This window comes from Medicago truncatula, chromosome 2 (assembly GCF_003473485.1).
Source record: "Medicago truncatula cultivar Jemalong A17 chromosome 2, MtrunA17r5.0-ANR, whole genome shotgun sequence".
Classification (NCBI taxonomy): Eukaryota; Viridiplantae; Streptophyta; class Magnoliopsida; order Fabales; family Fabaceae; genus Medicago; species Medicago truncatula.
This window is the reverse complement of record NC_053043.1, coordinates 40,819,948-40,842,419: the sequence shown is the minus strand read 5'-3', so window position 1 is coordinate 40,842,419 and position 22,472 is coordinate 40,819,948. Positions and strand designations below refer to the sequence as shown.

General features: G+C 33.0%; 2 protein-coding genes across 3 annotated transcripts; both read left to right on the top strand.

The window, feature by feature from the left end:
• The first annotated feature begins 3,087 nt into the window (after window positions 1–3,087).
• Window positions 3,088–9,728, top strand: LOC11407930 (autophagy-related protein 18f). Of its 2 annotated transcripts, none has more exons than XM_003596574.4 (8): window positions 3,088–4,040; window positions 5,300–5,764; window positions 6,057–6,476; window positions 6,892–7,125; window positions 7,233–8,060; window positions 8,158–8,324; window positions 8,512–8,880; window positions 9,454–9,652. In XM_003596574.4, exons 1-7 carry the CDS (start codon window positions 3,816–3,818, stop codon window positions 8,876–8,878), a joined length of 2,706 nt encoding a protein of 901 aa, XP_003596622.1. In that variant the 5' UTR covers window positions 3,088–3,815; the 3' UTR covers window positions 8,879–8,880; window positions 9,454–9,652. The 2 variants fall into 2 exon arrangements, 1 of the variants encoding a protein (XP_003596622.1); XR_003009432.2 differs by having other exon boundaries at window positions 3,090–4,040; window positions 8,512–8,930; window positions 9,454–9,728.
• Window positions 9,729–16,203: 6,475 nt separating this feature from the next.
• LOC112419443 (probable BOI-related E3 ubiquitin-protein ligase 3) lies at window positions 16,204–17,401 on the top strand. The gene is made up of 2 exons (XM_024777131.2): window positions 16,204–16,603; window positions 16,838–17,401. Exons 1-2 carry the CDS (start codon window positions 16,346–16,348, stop codon window positions 17,348–17,350), a joined length of 771 nt encoding a protein of 256 aa, XP_024632899.1. The 5' UTR covers window positions 16,204–16,345; the 3' UTR covers window positions 17,351–17,401.
• The last annotated feature ends 5,071 nt before the right edge of the window (window positions 17,402–22,472 follow it).

The following is a 22,472-nucleotide window of genomic DNA, read 5'->3' as shown; positions in this document are numbered from 1 at the left end:
GACTAACAAGTTATATGAGACTTTTAAAAATGTCATACATCGAATTTTAACTAAGCCAAACTTAAATCTTGCAAGACCTAACTCGGTCTAATTTATTTTCACTCCTAATAGGGACCAATCTTGGTCAGAAAATCTTTTTTTTTTTTTTTTTAGACCAAATGGTCAGAAAAATCTCTTAAACATAAGATTGAGTTTTTTCTTTTCTAAACTGAACTGATGATGCTAATTGGACCAATTTAATGTTAGTTTTTTACTATGCATATACAACTCCCATTCAAAAAATATTACAATGTTATTTGGTATTAATAGAAAAATACAAAATTATATACTATAAACCAATTTCAAATTAAATTATCCATGCTCACCAAATTACTCATCCATTTTATTAAAAAAAAAAAAAAAAACTCTTAATATATTTTATTCCTTAAAAAAGAACTCTTTTTTTTTTTAAAGAAAAAAAAACTCTTAAAAAAGAACTCTTATATATTATTATTTTTAGTTTGAAATGAATTTGTATCACAAAGCATTTTTATAACGAAAAGTAACGTGTAGGTATGTATATATGATTGTATTTTTTTGTTTGTTTGTATGTGATTATTCTTTAATTTTGGCTCGTGATGAAAATATATATATCTACGTATATATCATATGAAAGTCGAAAACGTTTGGATTCCAAATTTTGAGAGGTCCATTTTTGTTCAGACTTGGCATTTGTATCATACACACAAGCTGTGAAACAGATGAGTTTGTTTGATATTAGTAAGTTTTCTTCAATAATTTACACGTTATGTCCTATTCCTCTAATTGGGTGGCCTAAATTTTTTGGTCCCCCACTTTTCTTGTGTAGAAGGAAATGATACTTTAAGCTATTAAAGTACGCAAGGAATTACATATTTATTAAGAAATAACTAGGTTTAGATAATCATTATTTTTTAGGGGAAACATGTTGTAACAATGTTGCTATAAGAACATAAAATACATGGTGGAGATTTTTTACTCAACCATTTTTGTTAACATTAACTTCCTATCTTATTCATGGCTTAATCAAGGAAGAAAAAAGGGCAGAAGAGAAGAACTAGCTAGGTATTGAAAATGTTGATAGCATAGTTGAAAAATTTGTTGCTTTATAAATTAGCCATACACAACTCATATATAGTAGTTGATCCGTGCCACAAGTCACGAGTTTCATTCAATTTTATAATGACAAAACCACCCATGTTTGCCTAATTTCAACTATATATATTGCGTCCATTGTTCTTATTATTTTTTTAAGTAAACACCCATTGGGTCAAAATGTTTATTGTTTTTCATTTGTAGGATCAATCTAAAGTAAACAAAAAGCTAAGTATTCAAATATCTTCAACCAAAAAAAAAAATCAACCTTAAGAATAACAAGCTTATATATCACATTTAAAATTCCACTTCCTAATGAAAAAATGTCTTCTTTAATTTGTGTTGCAAGAACGTCTTCAATGTTACAATTTCGAGCAATTCGCTTTCTAATAAAGTGAGTTTTATGAGGGATCACACTTTTAACATTTTATGTTTTTTAAGAGAGTCGAACATGAGACTTTGAGGATGACCATACTTCAAAATCCCATGTCACTATCACCAAGCCAACACAAGTGGATTTAGACTTTTGCTTATATAAGTAATTGTCCTTGAAATTAAGCAATCATGACTCCCACAGAAGAACACTTTAATTTTGAAAATGTAAGAAACAATTGATCAAAGTTTAACAATTGGCTAAATTACATTTTTGGTCCTCTAACTATTTAATTGGTATCGGATTAGTCCTCTAACTAAAAATTGATTTATTTCGGTCCTTTAAGTTTCTCACTGTTACTATATTTAGTCCTTTCTGTTAGTTTTATTCAAATAAACGTTAGAGTTTGTGTTATGTGGGTCCTCTAACTTTATTTATTAGTATCATTTTGGTCCTATTCCTTGTTAAGGTATTAGGATTAAATAGTGACTGATATAATTGATAACTGTTATGGTTCATATGTATGTGTGAAACAGGAGGCTAGGTACCCACATAACACAAACCCTAACGTTTATTTGAATAAAACTAATAGAAAGGACTAAATGTAGTAACGGTGAGAAACTTAGAGGACCGAAATAAATCAATTTTTAGTTAGAGGATCAATTCGATACCAACTAAATAGTTAGAGGACCAAAAAGATTATTAAGCCTTAACAATCCGTAGAACAATTTGGATGAAGGATTTTGAATGGGGAGGGGGATATTTACTTTTCTCTATTAAATAAAGAACAATATGAAGTATTTTTTTTTTTTTAAATAGATTAAGTATGATTCAAGTATAATACTATCACTTATCATATTTTTTTATTTTATTTTTCTTTTTATGAGTTCCTTAAACAATGTCTTAAGGCATTTGTTAAAAAGACATTTTTTAAAATATCACATGTCTTAAAACATGGACTTAACCTTCCAAAACTCTCCCATTCAAACATACCATTCATTGCTCTAAGCTCTAAAAGTGATTATGCTCAATCGAATTGACATTTTTAAATAATTAATAAATAAACTTATTTAATTTAATTTATAAAATCTACAAAAAATAATTTTCTTTAAAACTTTTTTTTGAGAAAATTTTCTTTCAACTTTGAAGCTCATATGAATCCATAACAATATGCTCAATGAACTCCAACATGAAAAAACCAAACAATTTTTATGAATCCATAAAAAAAGGTTAAAGTGATACTCATATGTCATCATTGTTGTTCCATAGTAGTAATTAGCTACTTTGCCAATTGTGAACCACGATGGTAACAGAGACCAATAAACTCAAATAACATTCATTTAATTTAATCACATTAATTATTTTATAATTTCTCATTGACCATCAATTAACTCCTTAAAAAGAAATTATTTATGGTTAATTATTTATTAAACCAATAAAAATGGTAAAAATGAAAAAGAAGAAAAACTGTTTTGACAGAAGAAAATGATAAAGGACAAAACGTGTCAGAGAGAGAAAGTTGAACTGGAAGAAACAACAACATTAAAACACCAACCCAACACAACACAACAACAACATTAACAAAAAAAAAAACATCATAACATTAATTTTTTCAAAAAAAAAAAAAAAGTTTTTGAGACGTAAACGAAGACTCTTATTATTTTCCTTCGTTATCCATTTACCAATTCTAATCTCTTTCTTTCTCTCTCTAACTTATTCTCTCTCCTCAGATCTTCTTCTACCTGTTTCTTTCTCTGGTGATTTTTGGTTTCGACCCATTTCCTCAATCTTCTCGATTGTTTCATTTCTGATTCGTATATACGTTTTCATTTCATAAAGTTTTCATTTTTATTGTTTTTGTGATTAGTTTAATCATTGTTGTTTAATTTTAATTTGTGATTATTAGTATCAAATTATTGTTTATATTTTAGAGAAAAACGTGAAGGAAAAAAAATATTGGTTGGTGATTGATTGAAGAAAATTGAAAGAAAAAAAAAATCCCCCTTTTTTGTCGTTTGGTGGTTTTTTTTGTTGTTTGTTTGTGGTTCCAAACAAAAACTGTGAAAAAAAGGGAAGAAATTTGATCTGGGTTTGTTGTGATTTTTGTGGTGGTGATTGAAATTTGGAAGCTTTAGGGTGAAGGGAAAGAATTTGTGATTGAAATTTGGAAACTTTTTGTGGTTGTTGTTGATGGTGGAAGAGGGTGAAATTGTGGTGGTGGATTGAAAGGGAAGAGAATTTTGGGGGGTTATGATTGAATTTGAAGGTGAATTTGAAGAATCATTGAAATTTGTGTTGTGGTTTGGTGATATTTTGGTTTGCTTGGGTGATGGGGATGAGAAATGATGGACAAAAACAACAGCTTCTTCAACAAGGTGGTGTTGGTATTGGAGTTGTTGGTGGTGGAAGAACCAATGGTTTCTTACCTACCTCGTTTCGTGCTATCTCGAGTTACTTGAGGATTGTTTCATCCGGTGCTTCTACTGTTGCGCGCTCTGCTGCATCGGTTGCTTCATCGATTGTGGATAGGGATGATGTTGCTGATCATGATCAGGTGTGTGAGAGTAGATTTTATATGATTTTAGAAGATATTAAGATAATAATTTTCTTGGTTATCATTGTAAACTTGTGGTGTGTATTGGTTTAGATTTTAATGATTTTTTTATTTTTGGTTAGATATAATTTCATGATTGCATTTATGGAAGAGATAAAATCTGATTACTTATCTGGATGTTCGGATTAGGTTTCTTCTAATTGTAGAGGATAGGTGGTAGAAGGCAAATTCTGTGTAGTTATTGTTACTTAGTTCATTTCATGTTCAGTATTTTACACATGATGAGTGTTTTTGGTTTTCAGTTCTTTTAGTAATTGGTAATCTTATTCTAATTTCTTTGCTTGAATATGTTCCATGTAAGTTTTGATTGAGAAGGTGTGGTGCATTTATTTTTAGTGAAGTTTGAGCTATATTATGTGCAATTTCTTTCGGGGAAGGGTACGCTTGCGGAGTGCACTTTCTGGTGGAGTTTATAGCTGCCATTTTGTGAATTTCTTGAGCACGCCTAGTTGCTAATTTTTCAATGTAGGTTGTATTTAAGAAAGTATGCATTCTGGCAATATGGATATTCAGGTGTCTCGATGGCCTTTAAAATCAGGAAATTTGGTGGTTGTTTGTGGTACATTTTTGGTTTTATATTTATGATTTTGCTACTGTATGCGCCGCTTGTCAAGCTCTGTGTGATTGTTTGATGTTACATTAGTTTTCAGCTGTCAATTAAGATTCTGTTTATGTTGGATAGTTACATCAGCATATTTGTGTTTGAGCATCTTTCTATTGAGGAAAAGTAAATGTTTGTTCGATGCAAGTAGGGGCACATCACACGGCCTAATGTTATGTAATAAATATTTGGATTTTTTATTTTTTTGTCTTTTGAGCCATTTGAATGGGTATATTGATGTGCTGAGCTCTATATTATTTCTTAGCATGCATGTTAACTGTGTTAAGTATTTGAAACAAATGCTTTTCTATGTTTTAGTCACAAACATCTTTTGATCATGAATCTTTTAGGAAATCATATGAATAATGAGGCATTAAGGAAATTGCATGTGTAATTTTGATGTTATGCATTTTATTGATGTGAAGCTAAATGTTGAATGTCACAATCATTTGCAAGAATGAGGTGCTTTTATGTTTATTTTTCATGTTAATGGAGTTAATAAGACTTTTGTATGTGACAATGATTTTCTTCCTTTTCTTTGATATTTTCCGATTTGTTGTTTGGAGTGACGACTCATTTTAATGGTCAACTTGTATAGGTAATTTGGGCTGGTTTTGATAAGTTGGAGGGTGAGGGCGATATCGTTCAACAAGTACTTCTTCTAGGTTATCGGTCTGGCTTCCAGGTTTGGCATGTTGATGAATCAAATAATGTCCGCGACGTGGTTTCCAAACACGACGGCCCTGTTTCTTTTATGCAAATGGTTCCAAATCCAATTGCATCAAAAAAATCAGAAGACAAGTTTGCAAGCAGCCGCCCTTTGTTGGTAGTTTGTGCCGATGGATTCTTCGGAGGAGGAAGCAATATTAAGGATGGGTTGACTGGTTCCCCCAATGGAACCGCTTCAAACTCCCATGATCAAATGAATGGCAACTACATGCCAACTACTGTTCAGTTTTATTCTATGAAATCTCATTCATATGTTCATGTAATGAAGTTTAGATCTGTTGTTTATTCTGTACGGTGCAGTTCTCGAATAATTGCTGTTTCTCAATCCACTCAGGTATGCTGTCTAATATCTTTGCCTGTCATTTTTAGGTTTAATTACTCTGTAGGTCCCTAAACTATTTGAAGATTTTTAAATAGGTCCCTGAACTAAAAAAATCTCTATTTGGATCCCTGATTGTTTTTAAATAGGTCCCTGATTTTTAAAAGTTTATGGCCCTGATTGAAATTATTTAAATATTATCCGGGGACCATTTACAATATTTTTAGTTCTGGGGTCTACGGAGTAATTAAACCTCATTTTTACTATATTCGTTTTTGAAATGTTGAATGGAGTTGTTATTTTGCAGATACATTGTTTTAATGCTACCACATTAGAAAGGGAATATACTTTACTTACCAATCCAATAGCCTTGAGTTGTCCTGGTTCTGGAGGCATAGGCTATGGACCACTTGCGGTGGGTCCAAGATGGCTGGCTTATAGTGGAAGTCCAGTTGCGGTCTCCACTTCCAGCCATGTTAGTCCGCAGCATTTGACGCCTTCTGCAAGCTTTCCTGGTTTTTCTTCAAATAGTAGCTTGATTGCACACTATGCTAAAGAATCAAGCAAGCATCTTGCTACCGGGATTGTGACTCTTGGGGATATGGGATATAAAAAACTTTCCAGATATTGCTCTGATAACATTGGTTCAGTACAATCTGTAAATTCTGGATCAAAGGTCAACGGAAGCATTAATGGCCATTCAGCAGATTTAGATAACGTTGGAATGGTAAATACTGTTTTTTTTTTTTTTATTGTGATAATTTATAAATCGAATTGTATATATCGCACTTGAATATTATTTTGACTTGAGAAGTACATATGATAATGTAGTCATGATTGGCTAGTTTAAGAATTGGGATAGTGCATAAAATTATATCTATATCGTTACTATAATTTTGGTTCAAGCCTTGTTTTGAACGTGGCAATGTCTATCTGGACATGATAGTTTGTCACAATTTAACACTTGCATTTTGTTTTATCATAGGTTGTGAGGATCGTCAATTTTTTAATTTTGAGGATCGTCAATTTTTTAATTTTGGTCCATGATAATGATACTATATTTCTTTAATAAGTCAACTGGTATTTTTGCATTTCATACTAATATTTTATGTGAAGTTAACTTCGCTATTGTTATATTTCAGGTCATTGTTAAAGATATTGTCACCAAAAACGTAGTTGCCCAATTCCGGGCCCACAAAAGTCCAATTTCAGCCTTATGCTTTGATCCTAGTGGTACCATATTAGTGACCGCTTCTGTTCAGGGTCATAACATAAATGTTTTTAAGATAATGCCTCTGCGAGAGAATTCGTCAGCATCTGATGCCGGTCCTTCCCACGTTCATTTATACAGGTTGCAACGTGGTTTTACAAATGCGGTGAGTGCATATTCATTCTCACTTATCCTTTGATTTTGCTATATTATCATTTTCTTTTTGCAATTCGTTTACGAGAAGCTGAGACCTTTATCAATCATTGTTCTCAGGTTATACAAGATATCAGTTTCAGTGACGACAGCAAGTGGATTATGATTAGTTCTTCTAGAGGCACTAACCATCTCTTTGCCATAAATCCTCAAGGAGGATATGTAAATATTCAGTCTAATGATGATAATTTTAATACAAAAACTAATGGATTAAGCACTGCGACTAATCAATCAGTCCGCCGGGCTTCTATATTGGCTGTACAAATGCCTAAACAGCAGAGCCTGTATGTAGGTGGCCCTCCGATCACACTTTCTGTAGTAAGCAGAATTAGGAATGGAAACAATGGTTGGAGAGGTACTGTCAGTGGTGCTGCTGCAGCTGCAACTGGTAGGAAGAGTCCCCTTTATGGTGCTATTGCTTCGTCTTTCCGTAACTGTAAAGGAAGTGGAGCTGTCTATGGTGATGGGAACAATTCTAAGGCAAATCATCACTTGTTGGTCTTTTCACCTAGTGGATCGATGATACAATATGCTCTTCGGACAATAACTGGTCAAGATTCAGCTGTTGTTTCTGGATTATCCCCTGCTCATGAATCCACTCCACAGGCCGAAGCAAGATTAGTAGTTGAGGCCATGCATAAATGGAATATATGTCACAGTCATAGTCGTAGAGAGCGAGAAGATAATGTTGATATATATGGCGAAAATGGAATCGCAGACAGCAACAAGATATATCCTGAAGTTGTAGATGAGGACATCATTATCCCGAAAATGAGAAACGGTGTCACAAAAGTGAATCCATGTCTCAAGGAAGAGCATCATTTGTATATTTCAGAAGCTGAACTACAAATGCATCAAACTCAGATTCCGTTGTGGGTGAAGCCAGAGGTATATATTATTTCATAATTGGAAATTGTGCATTTAGTGCTTATTATTACACCCTTTAGTTTGTGATATTGAACTACACAATTCTGTTTCCAAACAGATATATTTCAATCCAATGTTGAAAGAGTCTACTATAATGGATGAAGAAGATGCTTCCGGAGGAGAATTTGAGATTGAAAGGATTCCAACTTGCATGATTGAAGCTAGACCAAAAGACTTGGTTCCAATTTTCAACTATATGCAGGCCCCAAAATTACAACAAACAAGGTGTGATGACAGATTGATTAAGTAATTAGATTAATTAGATCAAAAGATTTCGATCTTGGCCATTCTGCTAAATATTTTATTTAAGCTTTAATTATTCATTTAGTCCATGCGTATACAATGATATTTAGTTTTAGTCTCTGTAAATTTTTGCTTATTTATGTAATTAAAAATTATGACTGTTTTACAGGGCTCCTGCTATGGACAGAAAGATTAATGAACAAGTGTTACATCACCGTTCTGAGTCGTATGGAAATGGCAGGATCTCACCAAGGAGTGTTTCGGAAACTCCCGAGTACATGAATAATTATGGTGGTGAAGTTATTACTGAACATGAAAATCACATAGAAGGAACTGAGTGGGGTAATCATGTTATGCCATCAGAAACTACTGGTTTTGTAAATAACAATGACAATCTTAAACCAAATACTCAGCATGAGATTGTAAATAATAGAAAAGAGCACTTAAACATGGGGGCTCAGCTCATGCTTGTAAATAGCGACAAAAGGCCTGAAAATGAGGAACATCTTGAAGAAAATGAAGATGAATTTGATTGAAGGTAATCTCTCAGGAACATCTTGAAGAAAATTAAGATGAATTTGATTGAAGGTAATTTATCCATTTCTGATCTATAAATCGTCATGAGTTAAGATCTATTGACATCTAGTAGAATCATTAAGTACGAAGTTAACCTAGTTAGGCCTTTGTTTTGATCAAGAATTTAAGAAAGCACTTGTATAAGTGCTTATCCATAAGCTACTTTATAAATAAAGTCAAACTGTTTCATACATGTTATATAGTTTTCGTAAGCTATTCTGGTGACCTTATGAGAATAAATTGTAAACAGTTTATGGACACGTCATAAGTTGTTTTATAAGCTATTCCAACCAGTTCCACAAATGCTTATGCCAGTAGATAAGCTAAAATAAGTCAACTCATACAGTTCCAAAATTGTTGACCTCAAAATTTTCATTAAGTAGATCAAGGGAACAAAATTTCATACAATTAAAAAACTATTTAATAATTAACAGTACCACTTTTATTTATATGTATAGTATGTTACTTAAAATATAAGTATAGTAAACATACTATTATACTGTATTTGATGTTTTTTTGGTTCCTTTTGATTCAGGCATGGAAATATTCTTTCATTTGGCACTAGAGGCTTAATTAACACTGTTTATATGATGGTTGAAGAGGTAGAGAAGCTTGAGGAGTAGTAGCTTGATGACTACTATGCAAAGTTGTGGATACTGCTTTGAGTTTCCTTTTCTGCTTGACATTGTAAATGACAGACAAATGATGTATATCAATAATTAATTAGTTTTCAATTTGTAAATAATAGAATCATCTCTTCTTTGTATTTTTTTTCTTTTTATTCTATTAATTAAATTGATTTCCCTATCATTATCATTGGGTTGATTAGATATTGTAGTTTATAGGGAAGAAAAAAAAGGTATTTTAAAAGAATAGTCTTGTGATTTGTAAAAACTCAATAACAAACTTATCTTAAATGTTCAAAGTCAAAGTACTTTGTATATATTTACTTGTGAGTAAAGTGATACATTGTGTAATATATACATAGGCTTGGTTCCATCCTAGTTGGTCAACTAGTGTATTTGGAAGTCTAGTTAACTCCCAACAGCTTGAGTTAACTTTCAAACTACTTTCTAATTAGTCATTGTGAGCATAGTTCAGTTGGCGGACACATTGCAGTATGTAGGGGGTTTGAATCCCGTATTCTCCATTTATTCACCTAATAAGTGAATTTTTAGCAATTAGGCTAAAAAACTTTCTAACTACTTTCTAATTATCTAACAGAAATGTTTATGTTTATGACTAATACATTTACTCTAATAATGAGAGATTGAGAGTTAACAATTTTCCAAACCCAAATTTTATTGGTACTCTCAGCTTTTAAGTGTACGAAGAAAAAGCTTTGAGCCTCTTATATGGTGTAACTCCTAATATATAGGACAACCGAGCTTCCTTTGTATATGATTCAAAATATGTACTTAGATAACAAAGGAAAAAATGATTATTTTGGACATCAAATTTTTTGAAGTTAAATACAATGTTTGATTTTGTTGTGTATTTTAAATAGGGGTACAACTCCTTGTTAACATTGATGAACTTGTCACCGATGATTGGTTTGGTCAACATATCAGACACATTCTCTAAATTACGAGCCTTTTCAAGTAATATATGTTCATGTGCAAGTAACTCTCTTGATCTTGTAAAAACTCACATCAATATGCTTGGTTTTGGCATGATACACTTGATTATTTTTCAAATAAATGACACTATAACTATCACAATGCAATTGCACATATATGTATGTGTTTGGAATTGCGGTGGACATCCCTCCCATGGGTGCGGTTATGGTGCATAAGGAAATTCTTATGCACCCTGCATAAATCCAGAAATGATTTTGGAGTACAACTCACAGAAACCATTTCCACAGCAAAATGTAATTTTATGCAGGGTGCTGGAAATCCTTATGCAGGGTGCTCGAAACCATTAAGTACATCTAATGGTTTTGAAGTACAACTCATAGAAACCATTTATGGATTTATGCAGGGTGCATAAGGATTTCCTTATGCACCATAACCGCGCCCCCTCCCACCACATGTAAATCCTTATGCACCATAACCGCCCCCCCCCCACACGTTTACTAGGAGCTGGATTTTATAGCTTCTTAAAATCCACGTTGAAATGGTTTGGGGATGCGAGAATGTAGTAGCTAATGCCAAAACAAACACTGCAATTAGGGTTGGGAATAGGCCAGGCCAGGCCAGGCTTTGATAGGCCTGAGCCTGGCCTACGAAAAATTTTACAGGCCTGAGCCTGGCCTATGGCCTTTCATAGGCCTATTATTTTGGCCTGGCCTGACCTATTTAAAAGCCTGGCCTGACCTGAAAGCCTATTTACAGGCCTACTTACTATTAAAGTCACTAAACATTCCATTTTATCTACTTTTAAATAGGCTTCAAAGCTTATTCCAGTGTAAGATTTGTCTATCACTATAAGGCCTTAAAAACATATTTCACTATAAAGCTTTAAAGCCTATTTAAAAAGTCCACTATGAAGCCTAACATGCATAAACAGGCCGGCCTATTAGGATTCATAGGCTTTTTTTATAACCTAAGCCTGGCCTATTTACTTAAATAGGCTTTTTAAAAAGCCTAAGCCTAGCCTTTTTAATAAACTGGCCAGGCCATAGGCCCCTGGAGGCCGGCCTGGTCTATTCCCAACCCTAACTGCAATAGTCATTGATTTTGTGTTTCTCGGGCTTAAACTAAATATGACATTGTTTCCCTAGTATACAATACTTGCACAAATCCATTTTACACATGTGGACTCTACAAAAATCAATTGGCTACTACTACTAATCAACAATTTCAAGTCAACACCAACCAATTAGGTACATTAGCAACCAACCAAACCCAGATTCAGCAAACCGTAGCCCTAAAAAGCAAAGAATACTTATGATTATTGAACCACAGCTCTAATTTTGGTCTTGATGATAACAAAGTTCAAGAGAACAATTTTATCCTTTAACATTTGTTTCATGCCTTGAAAGTCGATTGAATCATTCTAAGAATTTTTATCCTCTAGGAGCGTATGGAAGAACAAGTGTCTACTCGTACTACCAACAAACGATCATTAAGGCTCTACCTCTAGTAAAAATGATTGTGAAGGATATACTCTGAAGATTGTGAAGATAATTTTCTAGCAACAAGACACATATTTAAACAGTTGATCTTAAACAATAGTACAAGTCAATGCAATGGCTCTTATTCCAAGGGATATACTCTGCAATGTTCAAATCAATTTTAAAAAGTGGTCCAATCATCCTTGGAGTATAAGGAGCTTTCCAACACTTAGCAAAGAACCAAACTGAACAAAAGAAATATTCATACTCAAGAAGTGCACAATAAATGCTCAGAAAGGATCACATATATTTTTAGAGAACCACATTTTTCTAAGTTAGAAAGAAATACACATGTGATATACATTTACATTAAAAGATCAAATACTTGTTTAAGCTATAAAATGGTTAGCCTCTATGTGAGAGTTCATATCATTGTTGTAACTCCTCAAAGGGTTAAATTGTAGTCAAAATCGTTTGAAAGAAAGAAAAGAAAAAAGAATAGGTCAGAAGTCTTGTAGTGGGAAATCTAAGGTATTGTTAAGTAGAAAAGGATATACCTTAGTGCTTGTAATTGGTTTGGAAATAACTACCAGAACGTGGGGGTGAACCAATATAAAATCTTGATGTCCTGCTTCCTTATCATTGAAGAATACTCAGCTTGAAGAGGCCAAGTACCAATTCACATAGTGCCTTGGGACGAAGAGAAATGAATACTTGGTTAGTGTATTAATTCCTTCTCAAGGGAAGCCAAATCATTTTGTTAGGGGTGGATTGGACTAGATATAGGTTGTGAACCAGTATAAACACACAATGTCATTCTATATTCTCTTCCTCTCTTTATTTACTTAGCACAAGTTCTTCAAGGTTTAACTTCACATATTATTTAAGTGTGTCAACTGAATTTAAATGTTTTGATAAATAAATTATGCGATGACAAGATATTTGATGATATTTTAGCTATATTTTAGCTATATTTTTGAGTCAATAGAGTCTGAGGTCATTTTAGATATGTTTTAGAGGAGCAGCTTATGATTGAAGAGACATTTTGTATTGTTTTCATTTGAGTCCTTGTAAGTCCATTCCTTCCCAAAACCAGCAAGTACACAGGTGTTTTGAATCATTTTAGTGAAAAATCATGTAATTCGGCAAATCACAACATCGCATGGAGTTCTGGAGGCAGGAAAATAAAGATCCATGGAGTTCAAGAAGGTTTGTAAAGACAATACAATGAGAGAAAATAGTATCCCAAGTTCCAAGATGAAAGTATTGAAGAAGATCAATCAAAGAACGAAGAAAACGACATTGTCCTCACATTTGACTCGACCATGCGCCTCAGGATGCGCCCCAATGTTCCCCAGGCGCATGGTAGTGCCAGAGGGAAAAACTTTCCTACCCCGTGAGCCCAAGACGCATGGTTTCGGGAAAAATTGCCTAGTTGCTTGTTTTCAAGCTAGATTAATGAAAAAAAATCCTAGTAAACCACACTACAAGAAATTTGCCTATTTGCACACACTTTTATTCATTCAAAAACTTAGCGGTGCAAGTTATAGGCAAGCATAAAGGAGCATTAAAGGGCTTCCAACATCCCTTTGTTTCTCGAGTATGTTTGTATTTTCTTTCTTGTTTATGTATTTTGTTGCCATGGGCAACTAAATATTCTATGATTAGTGTTTTAAGATAATCCTCTATTTATTTTTTGGATTAGGGTTTTAAGATGTGCTCTATTTATTTCCAAACATAATGATTTTAGACTCTAGACACAGATAATGCCTAAATGAATCTATTAGCCCTAGATGTCTATGTATGATCCCTAGGTTTTGGTATAAGGATGACATACATTGCTTTAGCCCGAACAAGAACATATTGAAAATTGCTCAATCATAATAATCAAATTAGGTTTTTTAGTATGATTGTTAGATTATGGTTCATCCTTTGAGAACTTTCTTCGTATCGCCCTTGTCTAGGCATAGTTTCCATAAGCAATTATATAGATATATCACGGTTTCATAATACAAAACATTCTTTATCAAGCACTTAATCATACTCAATATTGAACCTTGCATTAATCCAACATAGAAGATAGAGGGAATTTGAAGAATTCTAATCAATGTCGAACATTTACTTTCCTATAATCAAACTACTACTCTTATTGTGCAATCAATTAAAACTTGCAACCCTTAAACCCTTTTACTTATTTTTATAATTTAATAAGTTTAGTAAATTGTTGAGTTGACGACAATCCTTGTGGAGACTATAATTTATTACTTTATGACTTGTTACAGTTTGGTGAACTTATCAAATTTGTCATTATGTATTCAAAAGAGACAAAAGTTTAACCAAACTTCAACCCAATCCCCCCCCACCACACACACACACACACAAATTACTTCCCATAATGTTGAACCGGGATATGATACCATCGTTGGACCTTATAGGGGAGCCAACACTAATGTGGATCGAACATTAGAGAAAGAACAACCATACAAGTGAAAATGATACCACATCATCATTCAAAATTGTAAGACTTAAGTATATGAGTTTTTTTTCTTTCACTTATTTGTTGTCAAACCTCCACTATTTTATCCAATATTTGACTTTAACTAACACATGATACATCGTAATATTATTTCCCTTAAATATGATGAAATTTTAACTCGTGCATGACACGGCTGTCCATACTAGTTCAATGAATTCTAGGACAATACTTTTTTGACCAAATAATAACGCATTGAATTAAATCATCCCATTAAAAAGAAACCGACAATTTTTTTGTGGCTTTCGCACCGGTTTCTGATCCATCAAAGGTGGGCGACTAATCCGGCTCGTGCGTAGAGACATGTGCACTGACCAAGCGTTGTTCTCCCTGAGAATCGAACCCATATTCATTTGGTACGTCCTTGGAAGGAGCTCCTTGTCACTGGAGCCCAAACAAATGAGCTCGTTGTCACTGGAGCCCAAGCAAATTTTAGTCAATGTATCTTCTTTGATAATCAATGAAATTTGACTCGCAAACTTTGAGTTTATGTGATATTCACTATTAAATTCAATCACTTTTTTCATTCAAAATCATAAAAGCTCCTTTAAAATCTTTGACCTGATAATTTAGTCATAGAATATATATGCGGTGCGTTGTTGTTTACCATATTACGCACCCATTTTAATGCTTATAGGATATGTATGTAGACTGAAATACTAAAAATAATATTACCTATGTCCCTAAATATAGGATCCTGTTGAGAAAATTCTTCGTCCTTTCTAATAAGATATTCTTTGAATTTTTAACTACATTTATTATTTCTTTACCAACATATCCCTATTTATTTTACATCTTCATCTTCAATTAACAATATATACGTGTTAAAAATCTAAACTAACTGTTTTTTCGTCAAATATAAATTATAAAAACAATATTGATACTAACAAATTTAATATTACTATCAACTTTAATTCTCGTACGTGATATGGCCAAGAGGGTCCAATATTTAAAGATGAAGGTAAGATATAATATTATATAAGGTTAAAAAGATTAAAGAAGAATATATAATTTTTTTTTTTGAAGATATACTCATAATTCCTAACATCAATATTTAGGCTTATCTTCTTTTCCTTTTCAAATTTTAAATAACTTTTTTTATTTTTGACTAATTGAAAAAATACACTATGTCCGTTCCTTTTTATTTGTCATTTTTGTGGAAGTTTTTTGTTTCTTTTTAGTTTTCGTTTTTAAATCTTAATACAAAATTAATTATTATTTTATCCATAATATCCTTAAATATTTATTGTAAAAAAACAAAATAGGTGGTATACGATGATAATAAGTAGTTATGAGTATTTTAGGGGGAAAAAGTAAATTTATGAAAAGTAATATACTACCTCCGTTCCTTTTTAACTGTCGTTTTTTGACAATAAATGTTACTTTTTTTATACAATAATTTATACTTTTACTATAATAACCTTAGTCATTTAATATATTATTTCATATATTTCTCTCTCCGCAATTTACCTGGTATATCAGTAACCTTAAAATAACAACTAAAAAGGAGCAAATCGGTTTATTTTTTACTAAAGGAACAAATATAGTATTATTTAATTTAGATATTAATTTTTTCTCATTAATTTTTTTATTTTAAATATAAAATTGAAAAGTTGAATTTATTATTTAGGAATTTTTTTTAAGTATATATATGCATATATATACTTCACACCACCCACACACTATCAGAAAAACCTCTTCCTTTCATCATGTGTCAAAATCTATTCTTCAAAAATTGACCTTTAATGGAATGCGATTTCAGCATTCATTCCATCAAGGTTTTAAGATATATTTTAGGAAGAGTGGTTCAGAAAGATTAGCTTGAAAATAATAGTCATGAATCCATACTCTCATGATAATCATGGCCTTCCTTTCTCCACCAACAACTTTTTCTCAGTTGGACTCCCCGAGTTACAACAACATCAACATCCACAACATAATCAACAACAACAACTACAACAACAACAGTCGCAAAGAAATTTTGTCCCTGTTCCCAATCCTCATATTCATGCTTCAAGCATCCTAAGTTCTCCAACCTTTGTTGGTCTATTTGAGAAACAAGGGCAGGAAACAGACCAACTCATCAATATACAGGTAAAAATTGATATGTAACAAGAGTTACGATCAAGGTCCATTTCGAAAGAGAGAAATACTCATAAAATAAAATAATATTATTTTAAAATAATATATTTTTATTTGACGAGTATTACTCACTCCAAGGTGGACCCTTTAGGAGGATCCCAATTTATGTATAATTTTCTAACTATATTTATTTATTTTGAAAATGTTGTTTACTTTATTCTTTTTAATGTATTTTTGTCATCACAGAATGGTCAAATAAAACTCATGTTACAACATCACATTAGGGAGTTACAAGTGGCTACACTAAAAAATATGGAAATTTATTCAAGGCAAATTATGACAAAAGCAAATGAAGAAATTGCAAAAGTTGTAAAGAAAAATCAAGAGATGGAAAATCTCTTAAGAAGCCTAGAGACAGAGAAAAGATTTTTGAAGAGAATAGCTGAGGAAAGGGGAGCCACAACAATAGCTCTGCATAACAAGTTGGAAGAAGAGAAGAAGAGAGCAAGGATGGTTGTGCTAAATGACGCGGAATCATGTTGCGGTGAAAGTGAAGAAGCAAGAGCTGAAAAGCGCATGAGAAGCGACGACAATTTGAAGTTTTGTTCAAAGTGTAAGACAAACTTTGTTGGTGTCTTATTTCTTCCATGTAGGCATCTATCTTTATGCAAACAATGTGAAGCTTTACTCCAAACTTGTCCAATATGTGGAATGGCAAAGAAGGATGTTATTGAGATCCAGAGTTCAATTTCATATTGATTTGGCGAAAATCAATATTTTAGCTTATCTATCCTAAGAAAAAGTATGAGGAGAGTAATGGTGATCTAAATGATATTTCTAAAATTACTTTAGTTTCATATTTTATTTTGTTTAATGTTGTTACTTTGGTTTTTGTCAAAGTTGTTACTTTGTATCAATACAATAATGTTATTTTGTTTCAATCTCTATTTATTTAGATGCCATTTATATTTAAAAAGGTAATTAATACTTTTTTGACTCAATAAGACCAGGAGAAATTAACTGTCATCAAAGGAAATTCTAAACTCCGGATTCCCTTGATTGCAAGTATTCTCAAAAGTCTTCGTCCACCGGGTGGAATTTATACCCGTTATGAAGTATTTCTCTCACAAAATTTTAATAGTCTTTTATATACACTTAATTTATTCCAATCAAGGCAAAATCGCACACTTATCATAATCACAATACTTTACATTAACCAACAATGTAGTAGTTAATGATCAATCATATAATTTACTTATCATGTCACAATAATCATTCAAGTCGTGAAATTGAAGTTAATCCTAAGCAAATTCTAGGAGACAAACAATTAACACAATTGGGAAGAGTTTTTTACCCAAGAAGTCCCAAAATCCAATTTTTTCAATGGTTGTACCTTAAATTTGAAAATTTAATTAAAATATCAAACGATATCCAATGGACCAAACTACTGACACAAGAAAGAGTTCAAAAAACAATCCTCAACACTTTTAAGGCAACCACAAATATTATTGGTATTGATTTAGTAACGACCATATGGTGATTTTGGTCTAGTACATATCATGGTGTACACGATCGACCCAATCACCAAATCATATGGATATACATTTCATGTATCCCCTTCTCATGCATCCAATGAGACAAAACATTGTCGCTCGAACAAAACACATCATGTGACGTATGCAATAATTTTAGTATGAACTTAAGCATATTAGTTGTTAGAACACTTCTCCAATATATTTAGCTAGGATAAGGTCGAGTTCCATCAATAATCTATCTCTTTAGATCTTGATTCCTAACTTTTAAGGAAATCTCGCCAAAGTCTTTCATTAGAATCTGAAAGGTGAATTCCCCTCATAAAGCACGTAACTTGTTATGGAGGATTTGTAGGAGGTGTGCTCCTACGCGTCTCTAACTACAATTGCGGCATGTACAATGTGAGGTATTCTGTCCCTGGTGCGATACGAGTATTTAGGATGATTGGCATGCTTTTGTGGGTTGTACGGTGGCGCGTGAGAGTTGGTATTGGGCAGGGCTTTCAACTGTGCTGAAAACGCGAGTTGGAACTGAGAGCAGTTTGGCAGATTTTGCTTTTGATATATGTTGTTCAGAAAGCCGAGACATTGCTAGTCGGGTGGCTTTACTTCTTTGGCAAATTTGGGCTGCAAGTAATGATGTCATTTGGAATGACGTTCATCATACTTCAACAAGCATTGGAAGGACAACACTAGATGCATGGCAACAATGGCAAGAGGTTCATACACAACCATCACCATTGCCGGTGCATCACGAACATAATAGAATGCAAGGTAACAACTCAGTTTGGGAGAAACTGCGCGAGTCGTGGTTGAAGTACAACGTGGATGCCACATTCCATGACCATAAGCATATTACATCTTTTGCGTGTTGCGTTAGAGACTCCCGTGGGCAATTTATTCGGGCTCAATCGATGGCAGCGGGCAAATATGACAGTTTTGGAGGGGGAGGCAGTAGCCTTACTCAAGGCCATTCACTTTGCTGATGTCAATAGATGGGAACGGGTTGTCTTCGAGTCCGACTCCGCTACTCTAGTGCAAGCGTTATCGTCTCCGGGTCATGGTGATTCAGAATTTTATGCTATTGTTTCTAGTATAATTTACCAGTTATCTTTACATTCCAACTTCGAGGTGAAGTTTGTTAGGAGACAAGCGAACATGGTTGCTCATACTTTAGCTAGGGCGGCTTGTTCTTGGGCTTGTCACCGCATTTTTTATTCTTATCCTTCTTGTATTGAACATTGGTTGATTAATGATAATAGTTAACTTTGCTTTGGTCAAAAAAAATATAAATATTCCCATTAATCTCCTTGTGTAAAAAAGTATTTATATTTCTCCTTTATTATTCCAATTTTTCATAAAACTTTATCTATAAGAACAAACAATTCAACTCCAGAAAGTTTCTTCTAGTTTTTAAATGAATTTTGTAGCTTATATAATTTCCTAGCATCTTTTTTATTAACGAAACCCTATATGTGCCAAATACATATGTGAGGTCAGTCCAGTCAAACTTATAGCAGCAACATACAACAATGTCATGTATAATTAAACACATTTAAGTATTATGACTAAATTAAAGGTTTCATTGTAGTTTTCATCAAGATTTTGCATGAAACATTCACATCTTATAATTATTCATCATATAGTCAGGAAAAGCTTCAAGCAGGCATTTTAAAGCTTCTCCCTATATCATCTCAGGATCAAGTTGCTGATTGTTTCACTAAGTCATTGCTTCTCTAGCCATTCAACATTTTGTTATCCAAGTTGGGATTCCTAGACCTTTACCAATCTCCAACTTGTGGGAGAGTATTACATGATAAGTTGAATGAAGTCAACAATACAGTTGACTGAGTTAGCTTACAGTACAAGTAACTTCACTTTAGTTTAGTTTAATCAAGTTTACATTGATCTGTTGCTTGCTACCTTACACTTTCTTATTGTACAACATCAGCAATCTATAAATACCTATTGTACTCACTGATTTTCATTTCTTTATAATAATTAACACAACAATAGCCATCTACAGCTGAAATTCATCCTCTCTGCTGAAAAAGGCACATCTACAATCCAAGTAACATGTGTTATATAGGCTTGAGGGTCCAACAATGGGCATTCTTGAGAGCTCATGTGTTGGAGCTGAAACTGTAACCTACACATATCATCCTATTAAAAAAATACAGTTGTGAACCTGAGATGGTGGCACTAGAGCAGTAGCTTGACGACATCTTCCACCCTCTTTGCAATGTCTTTCAACATTGTCAAATTATTGGTTTATTGCAGTTGAATTATATACTTCCAAATAGAATTATAACCAAATGATTGAACATCATCAAATTTAATGAAATCAAATGCTAGCATATACTATATGGAACTGCGACTCTGAATGAAAATAAAAAGGGAAAGCAAACTCATAAATATGGACTGCGTAAATAATCTTAAAATGACAAGAAAAAGGAATGGACGAAGTATATATTTTTAATTTAACTGTTGACCATGATGACCTTCATATTTCATTCAGAGTTGTAAGAAAAAAATCATTTGATTTTCTGCTTTATGCTCTTTAGGAGAACTACACTGAGGTACCTCCTAGTACTGCATGCATCTGTATGCAGCAGTGTTCATGAAGACTTTTGGAGGCCAACTGAATATTTAATTCCAATATCAACTCCTGATTTGTCCTCGAGATGATACTGCTGTGCCACAAGTTTCCGAGACATCAGCTCTGGTTTAAATGGTAGGATAGAATTTTTAAGTTTCAAGCATTGAGCAATGATACTATAGTTTTGATTCAAGAAGCCTGTTAATGTTTGTTAAATGTTAAACATCCTTTGCCCATATATGCTACCCAGGCCGTCCCTGAGAATTCGGAGGTTCGGATCTGGAAATGAAAAGAGGCCCGTGATAAAATCAAAACGTATTTTTTTTAAAAGAGCAATGTTCTATTTATATTTTTTAAAAGATAAATACAAGGTGCCGTATATATGTGGTACACCCAGAGGTCAAAATGACTACCCAGAGGTGCCAGACTCAAACTTTCGAATCTTAGGTGGCAATCTAGGAGGAGCCAATTTAGGAGGCATAGAGGAAAATTAAAAAAAAAATAAAGAACCTGAAATTCTTCACTGTTCTTGAGCAATTCCGCAATGTTGAAGTTGAACCACATCATTAGACATACAATGTTGAGATTGAACCATAAAATAAAATTATAACATAATTAGTAATTAGCAACATATATGATATATAAATTCAATTATACACTAAAATTTGAATAATTTTAACAAAAACTCCCAAAACAGTAAATATGCAGAAATCAATTATTACCAATTCTGTTAATAATCAACCAAATCTCTATCAATCTTTATCAATCTCTATTTTAGCAATTTCAACATTCAACAAACAGTGTTGTTTTGGAAAGGGGAAAACCGATTGAAATTTGAAACAGTGTTGTTTTCAACATTCAACAAATCTCTATCAATCTCTATTTTAGCAATTTCAACATTCAAATTAATGAAAGAAAGTTTATTTACTTACCAAACAATGTTGTTTTGGAAAGGGAAAAACTGATTTAAACCTTGAGAGTTGAGAATCAGTGATGATTTGGTGAAGAAGAAGAAGGAAAACCTGATGATGTGAATCAGTTGATGATTGATCAGTTATGGTGGTTGTGAATCGGTGATGGAATGGAAGAAAATCGGTGATGAGAGCGAGGAAACGCGTTTCAACTTTTGTGAGGGAATGAAATAATTTTTTTTTATTGGAGGTATATATTATACTGGGTATAAAAAAAATTATGAGGCCCATCCTTGAGGGAGGCCCAACTCGTTTGAGCTGTTTGCACCCCCTCAGGGACGCCCCTGTGCTACCATATACTATAAGGATGTTTAAGCACTCACAATCCTGTTATGCTGAATAAAAATTCAATGAATTGACCATATTTAGAAAGCAAGTTAATCGAATGATAAGAATATGCAAATAGAATTTATTTTTTGAACTTAATAAATCCACAAACATGTTTAAATATGAACAACATTGCCAAACAAAAATCTTTGGAGACTGCAAAATGCGTAATTGAGTTTCTCAAAAAATAAAAAACTGTAGAACTAAAGAAACCAAGTAATTGAAGATGTGGTTAATTCACCTGTTTATAATGTCTCAGATCAAAACTTCCATAATCTTTTTCAAAGACAGTTCTCAGGTCGTAACGGTGGTTTTTTATTGAGAGTCGCGTTCGCCTCGTTCACACGAACAAAAGAATGTAGGATATTAGAGATATTTGATACCTTCAATTGAAAAAAGAGAAAGAATTGATTGAGTTTTGTTGGATTGAGGGAGAGAAGCAATCTTGTTAC

What these genes read in the sequence shown, in the direction of transcription:
- LOC11407930 (XM_003596574.4), top strand. Translation starts at nt 3,816, where the DNA reads ATGGGGATGAGAAATGATGGACAAAAACAACAGCTTCTTCAACAAGGT. An exon ending in ATTTAGATAACGTTGGAATG is followed by an intron (nt 6,477 to 6,891) that starts GTAAATACTGTT and finishes GTTATATTTCAG; the next exon opens with GTCATTGTTAAAGATATTGT. An exon ending in CGTTGTGGGTGAAGCCAGAG is followed by an intron (nt 8,061 to 8,157) that starts GTATATATTATT and finishes GTTTCCAAACAG; the next exon opens with ATATATTTCAATCCAATGTT.
- LOC112419443 (XM_024777131.2), top strand. Translation starts at nt 16,346, where the DNA reads ATGAATCCATACTCTCATGATAATCATGGCCTTCCTTTCTCCACCAAC. An exon ending in ACCAACTCATCAATATACAG is followed by an intron (nt 16,604 to 16,837) that starts GTAAAAATTGAT and finishes TTGTCATCACAG; the next exon opens with AATGGTCAAATAAAACTCAT.